Below are 18,767 nucleotides of genomic sequence, written 5' to 3' on the forward strand. Positions count from 1 at the left end.
TCAGAAAAGGCATAAGTTGGAGGTGGATTCATTTTTCTAGGATTTTGGAGATTGGTGAGAGAAGAGCTATAGGGTGGAAGTTTGAAATGTTAGTTTTTTTGCCTCCCTTGTAGAGAGGAAGAATAAAGGACAGGTTTAGGGACATAGGATTCCTTTATGGATCTATTAATTAGGATACTAACTGGGAAAGCTATACAATCAGTAGCAGACTTGCGAAAGGAGGAAGGGATACTGTCAGGTGAACTGGAGCAGGGTTTAAGTTTGGATAGAAGTCTTTTTATGAAGTTAGTGGAGACAGGTTTAAGCTCAAACATAGGGGGGAAATTATTTGGGGACTTGGATGAGGTAGAATGTAGGAAAGATGGGTCGTTGTTGGGAAAAGTTTTCATTTGGTTGGATATTGACTCTTTAAAGAAAGAGTTGAATACTGAGTGTCAGAAAAATATGTATTAGTGTATGTATTAATAATATGCTTAGTGCATTTAAGGCTTGAAAAGGGTTACCACATTTATTCTATTTCACACTGCATAAAATCTGGACGAATTGCAGAAGCTTTCTAACCTTGTATTGTCATGAAATATGCGCAGCTATTGCTTATGCTTTGGAAATTTACAGGGAAGCAGATAATTTCTGCTTGTGTCAGGAAAATAATGAATAGAACAATGTCACTTGTATTAATGTTATGAGACTTAGACAAGGAGTTCCGCTTGTGCTGTGAGAAAACACACAGCTGCAGAAGCTATAGATAATCAGAACAAAGACTGCTTGAAAATATGAACTGCAATCAGCATTTGCTTGTGTCTAAGTTAGAAAAGTACCTTGAAATGTAACACATGTATTAGAACTACACAATAGAAGCTTGTAACAGGCTAGAGCCCACCAAGGCCAGGTTGTTTTTCTCAAAATATTTTTCATAAATCCAGTGATGTCAGCAGAAAATCTGAGTAACATCTGCTGTAAAACAATACTGAAAGTTGTGTTTGATTACGTCAGCCATGGAAGGCAATGTCTACTGTTAATTAGGCAAAATCCTGTGTTTGCATGTTTTTGTCTCCTTGCAGCAAGTTATTAAATGTGCCTTAAATGAACCTTACGTGTATTGGTCTTTGAAGTTTTTTCCTTTGACAGATTGGTCCTTCAGACCGGAAATCCTCACTTCGCCTCGGATCAGACAGGCCAGGTGGCTTGAAACCGTACGGGGAAGAAACCACATTGGTTCTTCTTATTTAAAAAGCCCTCCAACTGAATTGTCGTAAAAAAGAGGCCAGCCACTTTCTGATCTGCGACTGAAGGACGGGTTTTCACGAACCAGGTGATCAATCACGAAGGCTCAGGTAAGGTGAATCTACTTTTTTTCTATTTTAGATCAGGGACAACAGTTGCATTGTTTTTGTCAGAACTGTATTTTTACAAGTCAGGGACAGAAAAGATTACTGTCTTGTCATAGATCAGGGAAAACAGAGTAGGTAGGCAGTCATTCTGAAGAGACTATAACAAAATCCATGGTACCACGTTAAAAATAAGAAGGGTTACATAATGTTCAAAAGGTTAGAACAAAATGGGTAATAATTGCACAAAAAGACCCCAAAATTCGCCGTTAACCGAAGACGCAAAATACATGCAGTCACAGCGTGCTGATAATATTAAATACTACTCAAAATGGGTTAATAAGTATGAATTCGATGGTACATTAGAAATATCCTCGCTTGTTGAACTTGTCAAACAGCTTAAAACCGATTCCAGAGGTTGGGTAAAAAAGCAGCGCCAATTAGGAATTCCTCAGGCACACAGGTGGATTGAGGAAGTAAACCGTAGGGAACAAAAGAATAATTATTCAAAAGCAATGTTTTTAGATAAGGAGGACAATAACTTAGTAATAGCATCGGCCCCTCTGCCTCCCTTATCAGAATATGAAGCAAGTGAACAGGTTAGTCCACCCCCACGATATCCTGCTGTCACCGTAAATAGAGACACAACAAAAGCAAAACCGTTTATTAGAGATCCTATCGAGACCAGGTCTCAAACACGGGCAGGTAACTCAAAAGGGGACATTGAATTATATCAAATGTGTAGGAATTCATGATCTATGAGTGAAGAAGAAATATGCCCACTTATAGAAGTGCCTAATCCTCAGGCAGGGCAAGAAGGTCAGGACCCAACTATTCTAGTGTATAGACCCTGGACTCCGGAAGACATCCAGAAAGCCACTGAGGGAATTCCCCATCCAAAGGTTAATTTTAGAAAGTTCTTAGAAGATTTACAAAGAATGAGGCTAAGTTATAATTTAAATGGTGAAGAGGTAGAAAAAGTAGTCAGACAAATTGTTGGACCAGATTGGCACATGATTAGTGGCAACTGGAATCCCCATGACGCTGTGCTCAGGCCCCTCCCACATAGCAGCGCAGAGCTAGATAACAGAGTAAAAGGTCTTACAGACTGAATCTCTGAAAAATGGAAGCCTAGGGCAGACTGGACTTGCATTAATCAATGCATCCAACAAGAAGGTGAAACTATTGACAGATATTATGCCAGACTGTTAGAATGTTTTAATAACCATTGTGGAATGCAGGTTCCTGAAGATCAGACACAAGATTCCCCATATGAGCAGCAGTTAAAGAATGCATTTTTGAAAGGCAGCATTGCACCCATAAGCAGTTTTATTACAAAGCACATGGTAGATCATCGTACAAGCAGTTTACAGTCATTACTTGAATGCTAGGCATGCCGAAAGGCACTTTATTAGCAAAAAGAAAAAGAAAGCCCAAGTATTTTCTGTAGAAGATGGAGCAGAAGTTTATGTAGTACAGTCCGGGAAAAGGGGCAAGAGAAATGCCCAGGGAAACAGACAATCTGATCAGCGATCAGAGGACTTTGAAGGGCGAAAGAAAAGGGGTGAATGTTTTAAATGCGGTAAAAAGGGACACTTGGCAAGGGATTGCAAGAAAAACAAGAGGGCAACCACGGAGGAAGACAAGGAGGGTGAGGACTGACTATATTATAGTCAAGAATCACTAGAAGGGGATAGCAGAGAAAGGACAAATAAAAATGTGATAGAGGGAGTAGAGGATGTGACAGAAGAAATAGAGGAAGTGCATGAAGTTACGGATAATGAAGAAAATGAAATATTGGATTTAGCTTTATTGAGCTTAGAGCTCTATTTAGCAGACACAAAACCAGAAGTTACACTCCTGGTAGAAGGGAGGGAAGTCAAATTCTTGTGTGACTCAGGGGCATCACGGACCCTGATTCATCCCTCCAAACTGCCAGAAAATTCAGAGTCACCTGATTACATACTAGTGAAAGTAGCTAATGGTCAGCTGTATCAGGAGCCCTTCTCCCATAATATTGTAATAACTGATCCTGTTTCAGGATTGACCCAGAAAAGTAAAATTGTTGTTTCTGCAAAATGCCCAGTAAACCTCTTGGGCAGAGACCTTATGCAGCTATTTGGTATAGCAGTAATTCCGACTATGCAGGGTATGGAAGCACAGCGACAAGCTGATACCTTTGCAGTGCAATCGGAGGGTGAAATGTTTTATTGGTACAGCCAGGACATTGTTACGACTGGTCCAGGGGCAGTAACCGAAGAGTTGATGAACGTAGCCATCAGCAAGTCCCCCTCCCTTGACATTGATAAACAACATTTGTTGCACTGTACTTTGTATTATTGTAACACACCAGGACCTGATAAGGAATATGAACAAGAATTGTTTAGAAATCGTGCAAACAGATTGATATTACGTAATCTGTACTGGGACATGGAAGGGAACAGTGTAGCTAGCTGTTCATTGCCCCAGGAGTTCTTTGCACTCTATAAATCTAATCGATTACCACGTTAGCTTAACTAAGGACAAGAATGTAAAATGGGTAGACTTAGGAGAAAAGGTCACGAGATGGGAAAAGCAGACGGAGTTAAAACTGTCAGAACAGGGAATACAAATGCAGAAGCTGAATTGGATAACTCAGACCCACCCAGCCGTGCACTTGCAGTCTAGCAAGGACAGCTGATTAGCACTCCTTTTAAAGGAGGAAGAGAATGCCTTACAGAATATACCAGAAACTCTTTGGTCAACAGGAAAGTCAGATGTAGGACTTATTCATACAGCAGGACTAGTTACTATCACGCCAAAGTCAGCATTTAGACCGCAGAAAAGACAGTATCCCTTAAGAAAAGATGCAGAGGTAGGAATCAAACCTATTATAGCAGCTTTACTTAAGGAAGGGGTGCTGGTGGAATCTCCTGATTCACCATGTAGCACACCCTTATTTCCTGTTAAGAAAGCGAATGGAGAGGGGCGTATGGTCCAAGATTTACAAGCTGTAAATGACGCAGTATTACCAAGGGCACCTACGGTGCCAGACCCACACACTCCGTTGAATGATTTAAAACCTCAACAGAAATATTTTTCTGTGGTAGATATGAGCAATGCGTTCTTTTCGATACCGATACACCCAGACAGCCAATATTGGTTTGCATTCACATTTCAGGGGAAAAGGTATACATATACACGACTAGCACAGGGATATTGTGTAAGTCCGACAATATTCTCACAAGAAATGGCAAGCAACTTGATGGGATTTACCCCACCAAGAGGCAGTCAGATTTTACTTTATGTTGATGATATCCTGCTGGCGGCCCCCACCCAGCAATATTGCAAAGAAGATACCATAGCGCTATTACAATTCTTAGCCATTGAAGGACATAAAGTAAACAAAAATAAACTGCAGCTTTGGAGAAAACAAGTTAAATACCTAGGATATGTAATATCCAAAGAGGGTAGGACATTAGATGAGGACAGAAAAGTAGCAATTTTACAAGCACCAAAACCCACTACCAAGAAGGAAATGATGTCCTTCCTGGGTACGACTAATTTTTGCCGGAGCTGGATTCCAAACTACACCTTGGAATCTGCACTGCTGACTAACCTGATATATAAAAAGCCTATGGCAGCACAGGATCTGTTACAATGGACACCAGAAGCAGAATCTGCTTTCTGCAAACCGAAACAGTTAATAGCGTCCTCATTAGTGTTAGGATTACCGAACTATCATAAATGTTTTTTCAAAACTGTAGATTGTAAGCAAGGTTATATGACATCAGTGTTAACACAGCAGCATGGGGACAAGCAACACCCTATTGCTTATTTCTCATCACAACTAGACCCAGTGGCACGGTCTTTACCCCACTGTGTACAAGCAGTAGTTGCAGCTGCAATGGCAGTACAGGCTTCGGCCTCAGTAGTTTTGTTCCACCCTCTCACATTGAGAGTGCCTCAAACAGTCACAATTATTTTACTGCAAGAGAAGGTAGCATATCTTTCCCCTGCTATGCATCTTTCCTGCATGACTATATTGTTGAGCCAACCACATATGACAATTGAACGATGCATGACATTGAACACTTCTACCTTGCTCCCAACCCCTGCAGATGTCACACCACACAGCTACCTGCAGGTGATTGTGCAAAAGACACTGCCTGGAAAAGATCTCATGGATATCCCCTTGGATGATGTCGAGGTGACATACTACATGGATGGTTCGTGCAAAAGGGGTCCTGCAGGACAGAACCTAGTAGGATATGCAGTAGTTTCTGATACTGAGATTATAGAAGCGAAACCCTTACCACACAATTTATCTGCACAGGTAGCAGAATTGATTGCCTTGATATGGGCATGTACCTTAGCAAAGGGTAAATGTGTGAACATTTTTTTTTACTGACAGCCAGTACACTTTCTCTACTGTACATGTTTTTGTGCAACAGTGGAAAAATCGAGGAATGATAACATCTACTAGCAAACCAATCAATCATGCACAATTTATTTTAGATCTTTTAGAATCTATTCAGTTACCTCAGAAAGTAGCTATTTGTAAATGCACATCTCAAACCAAGCAACAGGATAGGATTTCAAAAGGTAATGCGAGAGCTGATACAGCTGCAAAGTGGGCAGCTTCAGAAGTATTTCTTTTGAATGAGGAATTACAACCCTCTGAGATTTTAGACTTAGAAATGTTAAAGACAATGCAGACACTTACTATGCAGGCTGAAAAACAAACATGGGTAAAACGAGGAGCAATTCTTGAAAAGGGGCTGTACATCTCTAAAGAGGGGAACCGATATTATCATCTAATTTGTTTAGATATGCAGCTATGTTGAGCCATGGGCAATGCCATGTCTCAACAGGGGGGATGGTACAACTGGTGAACTGAGTGTTCACGACATATGGATTCTTAAATTACTCTAAAAAATTTTGTTTAATGTGCCACGTTTGTAATAAACATCATGCATAAGGGCATTAAAACCCAAGCAAGGGAGTTTCCCTACACCACTGTATCCGTTTCATACTATCTGTATGGATTTCATAGAATTGAACAAATGTGAAAATAAGAAGTATTGTCTTGTCATTGTAGATATGTTTTCCAGATGGGTGGAAGCCTTTCCGACTAAAAATCCAGATGCGGCTACAGTAGCAAAAATTCTCTTTAAAGAAATCATCCCTAGATTTGGCATTCTGAAAGGATCTACAGTGACAATGGTACACACTTTGTAAACCAAACCATACAACAGTTAAGCAAACATTTTGGTATTTCTTTAAAAAATCATTGTGCATATCACCCACAATCTGCAGGGTTAGTAGAGAGGCATAATGGGATTTTAAAGAGTAAGCTAAGGAAGTTAATAGTAGAAACACAAAGAAATCGGGTGTACTGTCTGCCCCTGGCACTGTTGATCATGAGAACTGTTCCGAATGCAAAAGGATTGACTCCTTTTGAAAAACTATTTGGAAGGGCTTATTTTATACCTCAGTGGAAACCTCTCATGCCCGCAGACCAGGACGCCAATGGTACACTAGCAGAGTTTATGAAAAATTTGTTGAATTCCAAACATCTGTTGCAGTCAAATTCTGTTTCAGATAAAGAACAAACCAGACCATCAGAAGTGGCAGTGGCATCAGGTACCTGGATCTGGGTGAAAACAATAAAGAAGAAGAATTGGGAGTCACCAAAGTGGGAAGGTCCATATCAAGTGCTTCTGTCAACACGCACTGCAGTCAAGATCACAGAGCGTGCCTCATGGATCCACCTGACACACTGCAAACTAGTTAAGAACTTTGAACTGGGCAAAAATCTTGTCACATGTCAAGAGCAACAATGATAGAATCCAGAACAAACAGGAATGCAGAACAACCATTTCCTCAGAAGTATTGCATAATCATCCTGTTAACTGTACTAGTGACAATAATCTTTTTGTTGTGGCCATTCCTTTTTCCAGCCACACAAACTGAACTGAATAAATGTGAAGCATTACTCATAGACTGGCACCCAAACTTCAACACTTACCAGGCAATTAAATATGTGCATGCTGAGACTTTCAATGTTTCGAATTGCTGGAATTGCACAGCTTTGCTGACAGCATACAGGGGATTATTAATGACTGCAGTCCCCCTAGGGGTCAACGAGACCTGGGAAAACTTGATTTATGATACCTCAACCATTACATCATAAGATAATTTAGCATTGCACTTGTCTGTTCCACAAAAGGGAACTGTGTGTTTTTATAAAAATGATACTGTTCAGGTTGGTTGGAGCAATTGCAATGTGACTGTTCCTTATAAATGTTACACTAAAGCTAACAATGCAGGTTCTTATTGTAATACAAACTATGATTAATTTCTTGAATTGATGCATAAAACAATTGATGAAGTAAAACATAATTCTGTTCTTTATAAACAACTGTCTATAATTGATAGAAAAATGTTTCATGCAGGGCGAGTGTATATTCATAGCAAAGTTACTACTAAAGTAGAGGACTGTTATTTTGTGTGTGGCAGAAAGGCATACAAATGGTTACCTGAGAATTGGTCCAGCAGTTGTTTTTTGGGCTACCTGGTTCCGGCCATACGACACACTGCAGTTTTACCTCGAGAAAAAATTCGGAATGTCCGAGAGGTCGTCAAGAAACCTGAAAATCCAGTGGGGCAAATCGATGCGCACTGGAAAAACCATCATTCTATAGGCGATTAACTGACACACATGGACTTGAGTGACAGTGTTATATCGTGGGCAGGCATATCACCAGCATATGGAGCAATGAAATTGATCTGGGAGCTGAGAAAGCTGTCGAAACTTCTCGAAGTAATGAACAATGCAACTTTTTCTGCTCTCAAATTGGTGACTGATGAACTGAATGCCATGAGAACTGTAGTGCTTCAAAACCGCATGGCTCTCGACTTCACCCTAGCGGCGAGAGGCGGTACTTGCGCTTTAATCCAGGAGGAGTGCTGTTCGTATATTCTTGACCATAAACACGAGATAGACAGTCATCTTGAGGTAATTCAGCAAGTGTCGGCCATGACCAAACCAGGACCAAACCCACTGACGGACTTTTTCCAGAAATTGTTTGGGGGGGGGTACCATCCTAATAAACATTCTGATTGCCATTTGTGTAGGAATGCTCCTATTGGGAGTATGTGTTTGCTGTGGTATCCCCTGCATGAAAAGACTGATTAAAGACTTTATAGACATGTCAGTTTCTGAAACCCTATATCAAAGTGCTGAGTTTGAAGAACTATTGAAAAACTGAAATGCTTTCATAAGTTTAAACTGAATGACTCTCTTAACTGCAAATCCTGAGTAGGAAGAGGTTAGGAGAAGAAAAAAACAGTTTATGCTTATTTTGAAAGTAGAATAAAAGTATTAAAAGGGGGGAAATGCCAGAAAAATATGTATTAGTGTATGTATTAGTAATATGCTTAGTGCATTTAAGGCTTGAAAAGGGTTAACACATTTATTCTATTTCACACTGCATAAAATCTGTATGAATTGCAGAAGCTTTCTAACCTTGTATTGTCATGAAATATGCACAGCTATTGCTTATGCTTTGGAAATTTACAGGGAAGCAGATAATTTCTGCTTGTGTCAGGAAAATAATGAATAGAACAATATCACTTGTATTAATGTTATGAGACTTAGACAAGGAGTTCCACTTGTGCTGTGAGAAAACACACAGCTGCAGAAGCTATGGATAATCAGAACAAAGACTGCTTGAAAATATGAACTGCAATCAGCATTTGCTTGTGTCTAAGTTAGAAAAGTACCTTGAAATGTAACACATGTATTAGAACTACACAATAGAAGCTTGTAACGGGCTAGGGCCCACCAAGGCCAGGTTGTTTTTCTCAAAATATTTTTCATAAATCCAGTCATGTCAGCAGAAAATCTGAGTAACATCTGCTGTAAAACAATACTGAAAGTTGTGTTTGATTACGTCAGCCATGGAAGGCAATGTCTTGTAGAACAGTATAAGAATAGCATACTTCCTGTTAGTAGTTAGGCAAAATCCTGTATTTGCATGTTTTTGTCTCCTTGCAGCAAGTTATTAAATGTGCCTTAACTGAACCTTACGTGTATTGGTCTTTGAAGTTTTTTCCTTTGATAGTGAGGCTAATTCGATGTCAGATCTACTTGGGTCCTGACAGGGGTTATTTTTGGAGCCTGGGTTGAGGAGTGTGTTTATGGAGTTCCAAAAAAGGGTAGGGATTTGGGGATGGTTGGACTGGAGCTTAGTGTAGTAAGATTTATTTGTCTTTGAACATTTGTTTTTTTGCAAAGTTATAGAGCTGTGTATGTTGGAGAAGGATTTCAGGAAGTTTATTCTTTTGGTAAAGCTTCCAGGATTTGTCTCTTTGATGCATAATTTGCTTTGTTTAACTGTTGATTCTCAAAAGCTTCAGAGGAGCATACTCTTTGCAGGCAGTAAACATCTGAAGGGCTTTGCACCCAAACTTGTCTTTTAGGCAGCTTAGCTTAAGATGCCTTACAGTTTAGGTTTGTGGAAGGTGACCTGAAGCTTTGGAAACTGGCTGACTGTTATATCATTGGCAGTATATAACCCATATAACTAAGACAGTGATCAATATGATGAACATGTTGGAGTTAATGAAGGGTTTCTCCTACATAACAAACTTGTTTAGATCAGTCCCATTATTTATAGTCCTAGGGAGTAACCATACCACCCTCTGGTAAGTTACAATACAGTAAAGATTCAAATTATTTTAAGTTAATGCAGAGAAAGAATAAAAAAGACAACACAATGACGCCAGAAATTAAATGAGTTGTTAACATAACAAGCACAGATGCTTTGTGACAATATAAGATACCTAGAAACCAATATAAAAGGTAGAGAGTGGGACAGAGATGATGACCAGCTTTGAACCTAGTAGCTTAGTTTTATCCTTGCTTTAGTTTACTATAAACTGGACTTTGCACATTGGTTGAAGTCATGAGATGACAAATGTCACCATCTGAAAACTGTATGCATGAAAGTGATAGAATAGATACGAGCTTGAACCAGGTATGAAAATAAAGTACAAAAAGCTGTTGGTGGAATGCAGATGTACAGGAAGCTATAAAAAAGGTGTAGAGGAACAACTGTGAGATAGAAAGGCAGACCAGGCAGAAAAGGAATACCGGCTGGCTAATAAAGAGATTAAGGGAAGATACATAATAGAAAACAACAAGACATCAGAGAAACTGTACCAGCTTCTGAAAAGTGGCTTCTCAGGCAGTACAAAGAAGGTGTATCAGATTGCAATGCAAGAGCAGAAAGTTAAAGAATATAGTCAGCAGACACCATTCAGGGGTGCCAACAATAACTTGCTCACCCTTCCATAGAACATCAAAGGCAGATAAAAGGAGTGCTTCCAACAGCTTCTAAATGAAGCAAAACTCAAAGAAGCCGTACTGCTGCATGTAGTCCCTAAAATGAAAGAGAAAGAAGCCACCATAGAAAAAAATACAAAGGGCTCTAAGGAATGTTAAGTCAGGGAATGCAGCAATCTCAGATAAAGTCATGGCACATGTAATGACGATGGTTGGTGTATTAAGTTTGGAAAGGCTCCCGATGGAACTGATCAAAGTATGAAGACAGAAGGATACTATTGATGAAGGATCATAAGCATTGTAGTCCTGGACTTCAAAAACAAAGAGAAAATGCATACCTGTGGGAGTACAGAGGTATTGAACCACTTTCACATTCCATGAAAGTGCTAGAGAGAGTGATTGTTAAGTAACTGTGCAACACATTACAATGCAAATTAGGAGACCAGAAGTTTGGATTCAAATCAGGATGCAGTACAACAGACCCAGTATCTGAAGAACCACAGATAGTGCAGAAAAATAGGACATAAAGAAATAACCAAATTGGGCATTGCTAGACTTGAAGAAAGCATATGAGAAGGTCTCAAGAAAGCTGATTTGGGCAGGCTTGCTGTGGTTCAGTCTTAGAAACATTGGTAGAATTAGTGCAAGCTATGTACAAGGAGTCAATGACTCAAGTACGAACAGTGTTATGCAGAGGGGTTTCCAAGGCAAGTGGGTGTGCATCAGGGATCAGCTCCGAGTCCACTGTTGTTCATATTGGTAATGGACTACATTAGTAAATAGGCTGAAGGGAGATAACAAACCAACAAAAGCAGATGATATGTTGCTATATGCAGCCTCTGACTAGGAATTACAGAAGATGATAGGGTACTGAATTGCAAACCTGAAATTACATTGGATGAAACTGACTACAGACATTCAGTGGTCATGAGAACAAACAAGGAAAACAGAAGAAACTTAAAACTGAGAAAGAATGGAAATAGTACAACTGTTAACATCTTCAAGTACCTGCAAGGTTTTGACTGAGGAGAAGAAAAGTTTAAACAAGGAGGTCAAAGCTAGAATCAAAGCAACTGCAGCCAGCTGGCTAGATAGCAAGGCTGTATTCTGATGTTTGCACTTGTTTCCCACATTTCCTGTAACTAGTCTAGTCCAGATACAGATTTGCTGTATACAGGACTGTTTGTAAGCTTCTGAGAGGTGGCAAAATCTGCTCTTCAATTTTTCCCTTAGATGTGCTAGTTTTCTCCTCTCCTGCACTTTTACTAGCGTATTTGTCTAGCACTTTACCATATCAGACTTCTTGTAGCAATTATTGCAGCACACAAAAGTGCTACCAGCACTAAACGTTCTACAAGGAAACAGCTCCAGTATTTATTATTATTGCTCACCCATCCACGCATGTGTAAAGGTCAGTTCCCTGTGCTTTCTCCTATTAACCTGGTGAACTTGGGCATCCTAAGGCAATGTAGCAACTGCCTCATGTACACCACCAACCCTCTCCTCTTACCTCCAGACACTGAGACTTGCAAGAGATGCACTTATATATCCAAACTGGAAGCCATGCACTCTCCAGCCAAGACAGGAATAGCTGGTCAAGAGGAGAAGGTCAGAACTTGCACCACACCACATGTAGCACATAGCCCACCAGAACACACACCAGCACTGCCTTCACATAAAAATACAAACCACACACCCACCTTTGCAGAGGATCTCAATAAAAATATACCCAAACAGCAGAGACCTCCAAGGCAGAAACACACTCGACCACCACAACACAACACTAATCATGAGACACATAACTCTCCTAAACAGTGTGCCACTCTACCAAAGGCCCTAAGGCAAAACAGCACATGCAGCACACTAGTTATGGGTAACTCGATAGTGAGGCACACTGAAGTCCCACTCACTAGGTTGAATAAGGAGAAAGTAACAGTCAGCTGCCTGTCAGGTGCCAGGATCCACCACATAACGCATGCACTCACGTCCCTCAACAAGAGGTACAAACATGACTCTATCATTGTACATGTGGGTGTGAATGACCTGAGACATACCTCCCTGGACTACATAAAAATTGACATGGAGGAGCTCTCGGATTATGTAGTCCAGGTGGGTACTACCTTAGCCAAGAGCAGCATCCTACCATCATCCAGAATGATACCACAGTACAATGTGAAAATGATTAATATCAACAAGTGGGTTACTTTCTGGTGTCATTCTAAGGGGATTCAGTATCTGTCTGCCTGGGATGACATTACTGACAGGCCTCGATGCTTTGCCAGAGATGCCCTGCATCTGTCACCCCTGGGCATCCTGATACTGGCCAAGGCTCTTGCCACCCATATAGTGCCTTTTTTAGGTGCTGTTCCAAAGACCAAATTACCACCATAACAGCTACAAACAAATGCAATCTGAGTGTCACTCTGTTCAATGCTGGAAGTCTAAATCTCAAAATGCACTCGCTGGAAGCATTCCTTAAAATGGAGAACATAGACATTTGTCTTGTAACAGAGACCTGGTTCAAGGTAGCAAAAAGCACCCCTGCACTACCAGGCTATAACTCATTCTACACCTTTCGGCCCCAGAACTTGGACTGAAGCTCCAAAGGAGGTGGTGTTTCCATATTGACAAAGGATGTGCCACCTCCAGACTGGTAGCCCAACATAATGCATCAGAGATACTCAGGTGCAGCTAACATTGGGTAAGACAGTGATTCAGATTGTAGCATGTTATAGGTCCCATCCATGTCCCAAGACTCACACTCCATGTTCCTAAGGACCCTGGAGAATATAAGGGTGCAACCTAACACTCTCATACTGGGTGACTTCAACTACCCCTCCATTAACTGGGAAAACTACTCATGTAACAACACACTTGCCCAATGTTTCCTGGAATTCATTAATTCCAATGTCCTAGAAGACCTCATTCTTACCCCCACTAGAGATAGCAACATCCATGACCTAGTCATTACTAACATGGGCAACCATTGCTCTACACCAATAATCAACTCCTCCCTGGTTAGATCTGACCACAAACTAATCACCTTGGAAATCCACATCCCTCCCACACACACCCCCACCCCGCAAAGGTAACCACCATGAAAAATTTCTCCAAAGCTAACTTTGGGCTCCTAAAACAGAGGTGGCTAACTTCACGGCACCCATGCAAATGGAAAATAGTTGCATGGCCACTGAATCATACACCAATGCACTGTATGAACATGTACACAAATGCATGGATCTCACCATACCCAAAATAACCAAGACGCTCTCTTCCAAAAAAAAGGAAGCCAATCTGGTGGTCTCCTGCCATAAACAAACTCTACAGCAGAAGGAGGAAACTGATGCAGAATAAGGCGAAGTTCCAAAATTGGAAAAACTCCTTTATCAGCCTCAACAAAAAGTTGAGATCCCTCATCAAATCCTCTAAAGCTAGCTATGAAAACAGAATTGCAGCAGATAGTAAAGACAACCACAAGGCCTTCTACAGTTAGGTAAAGAATCTCATTACAATACACGGATTTCCTCTGAGCTACTGCACAACAGTACCTCCTATACCAAGCCAGCATAGATATTGCCAATTTGTTGGCTAACAGTTTCAGTGCCAACTTTACCCCCCCCCCAAAGGACCAATCACAATACCAGTAGATTGCTAGGCACCCAGTATTACTGCTGCACAGGTTAAAACAACACTGTCCAAGGCCAAGAATACAGCTTCTATGGGACCTGACAATATCCCTGGTTGTGTTCTACATGAACTATAGAGTGAACTGGCACCTCACCTGTGTGCTCTATTCAATCACAGCTTCACCTCAGCCTTTGTCCCTACTGAATGGCGCACTGCTACAGTCATCCCTCTCTACAAAGGAGGAGTGACTACAGACCCTGGGAACTATCGCCCCATTAGCTTGACAAGTCTGATATGCAAAGCTATGGAATCATCATCACAGGCCTAATAAACAAGGATTTAGGGAACCTCCAAACTCTGGATCCCACACAGTTTGGTTTTTTGAAGGGTAGATCATGCCTGCTCAACTTGGTTGACTTCTTTGCGTCAGTCACTAGAGATGTGGATGAAGGCAAGGTTGTTCATACAGACTACCTTGATCTGGCCAAGGCATTTGATGCCATTCCCTACTCAGGAATCATAAAAAAACTCAATAAGCTAGGCATCAACCCCTATATCATTTGGTCAGTTGCAAACTGGCTCACAGACAGAACCCACAGTGTGAAAGTAGCTGACTCCAAGTCAGACTGCCAACCAGTCACGAATGGAGTCCCACAGGGATCGGTCCTGCATCCTCTCCTGTTTGGTATCTACTTCTTACAAGTCCAGGCCAACATGAAGGGATTCTGGCTGACAATGTTCACAGATGATTGCAAGTTGGGAGCCATTACTAACTCCCCTAGTGATGTTGACATCCTACAGAAAGGCCTCACTGAGACCAATGACTGGTGTCAGAACCATGGCCTTAAGCTCAATGCCAAAAGATGTGTTGTCATCCCCTTTGGGAAAAACCCAGTTCCCATGAATTACCACATAGATGGTAGTCCAGTGGACACAGAAGGTGTTATAAGAGATCTGGGAACACAGGTTGACAGCAACCTCTCTTTTGACCACCACACTGCCAGTGTGGTCAGAAAGTCCTTCTATGTGGCACTTCTCATTACTAACGGCTTTGTGTCCAGGAAGAAAGAGGTCATTGTCTCCCTCTACTCTTCCCTCATTAGTCTAATGATTGAGTACAATGCCCCATTTGGCATGTACCTCACTAGACACGTGCAACAACTGGAGAGGCCACAAAAGTACCTCACAAAGAGGATCCTAGACTTTAAACACTTGTCCTATATGGACAGACTCAAAAAACTCTATTCTCTGTCTCATATCTCCTACTTAGAGGTGATCTCTGCTTGACTTACAAAGCCATGTCTGACTGAGCTCTGTTAGAAATGCTACATCTAAAGAAATCCCAGTCCCTCCGCTTCACATGCTCCAGAGACCTCAACCTCATTACCACAATTAACAGAATGTGTTGGAGGGACAGGTTCATAACCCAGAGACTGGCCATGCTGTGGAATGGACTTCCCATACATGTCAAAGAGAGCACTTCACTGCCCCTCTTCAAGAGAAATCTTGATGAGTGGATGGGAAATAGAAAACTCACCCCGGGGATCAATCCAGCGGCTCTACTCGACAGAGACACTGGGAACTAAGGTCAGGTGGCACGATGCCAGTGTAATCCTATAGGCTAGGCTTGTAAAAGCTCCAGGACTATTAGCCTAGTACACACCTATGAATCTATGAACCTATAAATGAACAGTAAAGAAGATGAAACCCTGGGATCACTTCATTGGCTCTGCTTGACAGAGGATCAGTTAATTAATCAATGGGGCTGCGAAAGCCAACACACTCTGGCTAGGCTTATAAATGCCCTCGGGCAGATAGCCTAGTACCTACCTATGAACCTATGAAAAGTAAGGTGTTCAGAACAGTGTTCTGACCAGTACTACTGTATGGTATAGAATTATGGGTAGTAAAGGCATTGAGATGCACTAAATGTATCTGACAGACATGATCTAAAGTACAGTGTATCACTATAGTTATTAATTGTTTTTGAACGTGTAAATCACATGACATAATGTTTCCATACGCCACCTGTTCACGTTTTGGTGTACCATATGCCACTTGTTCACCTTTTGGTGTACGATGTAAGATTAAAGTTTGCATCGCAGATACATTTTACTTTAGGAATTATATTCCAGTTTAGATGATGACAGTTATACAAAATTACTTTGTGTGTTATACCAATGTGACATTCAGATGTTCCCAGCCTAAATATGAAGTAATCCTTTTTGTGCTTTTCTGCTAGAAACGTCTATAACAATTAAAGGAAAATACCGCACTTCAAGTGGCGATCCAGGTACTGTGTCAATCAAATACTTTGAAGTGGGCCTGCCTTTGTGTCTGTTTCTTTGTAAAAGATTGTTTGGTTTATTTTCAGATGTTAGTACCAAAGCAAGATAATCATGTTTCATGTCCATCCGATAAAACCCCACCAGAAAAGACGTGTATCGTTCAGTAAATGTACATTAGTATGGCTGAGCTGTGATAAAACCCCACCAAAGGAGATGTGTATCGTTCAGTAAATGTACATTAGTATGGCTGAGCTGTGATAAAACCCCACCAAAGGAGACGTGTATCGTTCAGTAAATGTACATTAGTATGGCTGAGCTGTGATAAAACCCCACCAGAAAAGACGTGTATCGTTCAGTAAATGTACATTAGCATGGCTGAGCTGTGATAAAACCCCACCAAAGGAGATGTGTATAGTTCAGTAAATGTACATTAGTATGGCTGAGCTGTGATAAAATTCCACCAAAGGAGATGTGTATAGTTCAGTAAATGTACATTAGTATGGCTGAGCTGTGATAAAATTCCACCAAAGGAGATGTGTATAGTTCAGTAAATGTGCATTAGTATGGCTGAGCTGTGATAAAATTCCACCAAAGGAGATGTGTATAGTTCAGTAAATGTACATTAGTATGGCTGAGCTGTGATAAAACCCCACCAGAAAAGACGTGTATTGTTCAGTAAATGTACATTAGTATGGCTGAGCTGTGATAAAACCCCACCAAAGGAGACGTGTATCGTTCAGTAAATGTACATTAGTATGGCTGAGCTGTGATAAAACCCCACCAGAAAAGATGTGTATAGTTCAGTAAATGTACATTAGCATGGCTGAGCTGTGATAAAACCCCACCAAAGGAGATGTGTATCGTTCAGTAAATGTGCATTAGTATGGCTGAGCTGTGATAAAACCCCACCAAAGGAGACGTGTATAGTTCAGTAAATGTACATTAGCATGGCTGAGCTGTGATAAAATTCCACCAAAGGAGATGTGTATCGTTCAGTAAATGTACATTAGTATGGCTGAGCTGTGATAAAACCCCACCAAAGGAGATGTGTATAGTTCAGTAAATGTACATTAGTATGGCTGAGCTGTGATAAAATTCCACCAAAGGAGATGTGTATCGTTCAGTAAATGTACATTAGTATGGCTGAGCTGTGATAAAACCCCACCAAAGGAGATGTGTATAGTTCAGTAAATGTACATTAGCATGGCTGAGCTGTGATAAAACCCCACCAAAGGAGATGTGTATAGTTCAGTAAATGTACATTAGTATGGCTGAGCTGTGATAAAACCCCACCAAAGGAGATGTGTATAGTTCAGTAAATGTACATTAGTATGGCTGAGCTGTGATAAAACCCCACCAAAGGAGATGTGTATAGTTCAGTAAATGTACATTAGTATGGCTGAGCTGTGATAAAACCCCACCAAAGGAGACGTGTATAGTTCAGTAAATGTACATTAGTATGGCTGAGCTGTGATAAAATCCCACCAAAGGAGACGTGTATAGTTCAGTAAATGTACATTAGTATGGCTGAGCTGTGATAAAATCCCACCAAAGGAGATGTGTATAGTTCAGTAAATGTACATTAGTATGGCTGAGCTGTGATAAAACCCCACCAAAGGAGATGTGTATAGTTCAGTAAATGTACATTAGTATGGCTGAGCTGTGATAAAATTCCACCAAAGGAGATGTGCATATTTCAGTAAATGTACATTAGTATGGCTGAGCTGTGATAAAATTCCACCAAAGGAGACGTGTATAGTTCAGTAAATGTACATTAGTATGGCTGAGCTGTGATAAAATCCCACCAAAGGAGATGTGTATAGTTCAGTAAATGTACATTAGTATGGCTGAGCTGTGATAAAACCCCACCAAAGGAGATGTGTATAGTTCAGTAAATGTACATTAGTATGGCTGAGCTGTGATAAAATCCCACCAAAGGAGATGTGTATAGTTCAGTAAATGTACATTAGTATGGCTGAGCTGTGATAAAACCCCACCAAAGGAGATGTGTATAGTTCAGTAAATGTACATTAGTATGGCTGAGCTGTGATAAAATTCCACCAAAGGAGATGTGTATAGTTCAGTAAATGTACATTAGTATGGCTGAGCTGTGATAAAATTCCACCAAAGGAGATGTGTATAGTTCAGTAAATGTACATTAGCATGGCTGAGCTGTGATAAAACCCCACCAAA

The 18,767-nt window shown here is 40.8% G+C and overlaps 1 protein-coding gene across 2 annotated transcripts in view; it reads left to right on the top strand.

Annotated features, from left to right (window-relative positions):
- Positions 1-18,767, top strand: part of LOC122808951 — a 787,628-nt gene that overhangs the window by 665,578 nt on the left and 103,283 nt on the right. Inside the window, exon 5 of one of the 2 annotated variants that reach the window (XM_044080112.1) lies at positions 16,529-16,579. The exons of the other annotated variant lie outside the window; for it this stretch is intronic. Within the exon in view, the coding sequence (XP_043936047.1) occupies positions 16,529-16,579 (51 nt within the window). The remainder of the gene's footprint in view (positions 1-16,528; positions 16,580-18,767) is intronic. 2 annotated transcript variants of the gene reach the window in all.

This window comes from Protopterus annectens, chromosome 1.part1, assembly GCF_019279795.1.
Source record: "Protopterus annectens isolate FY-2018-M chromosome 1.part1, PAN1.0, whole genome shotgun sequence".
Taxonomy (NCBI): Eukaryota; Metazoa; Chordata; order Ceratodontiformes; family Protopteridae; genus Protopterus; species Protopterus annectens.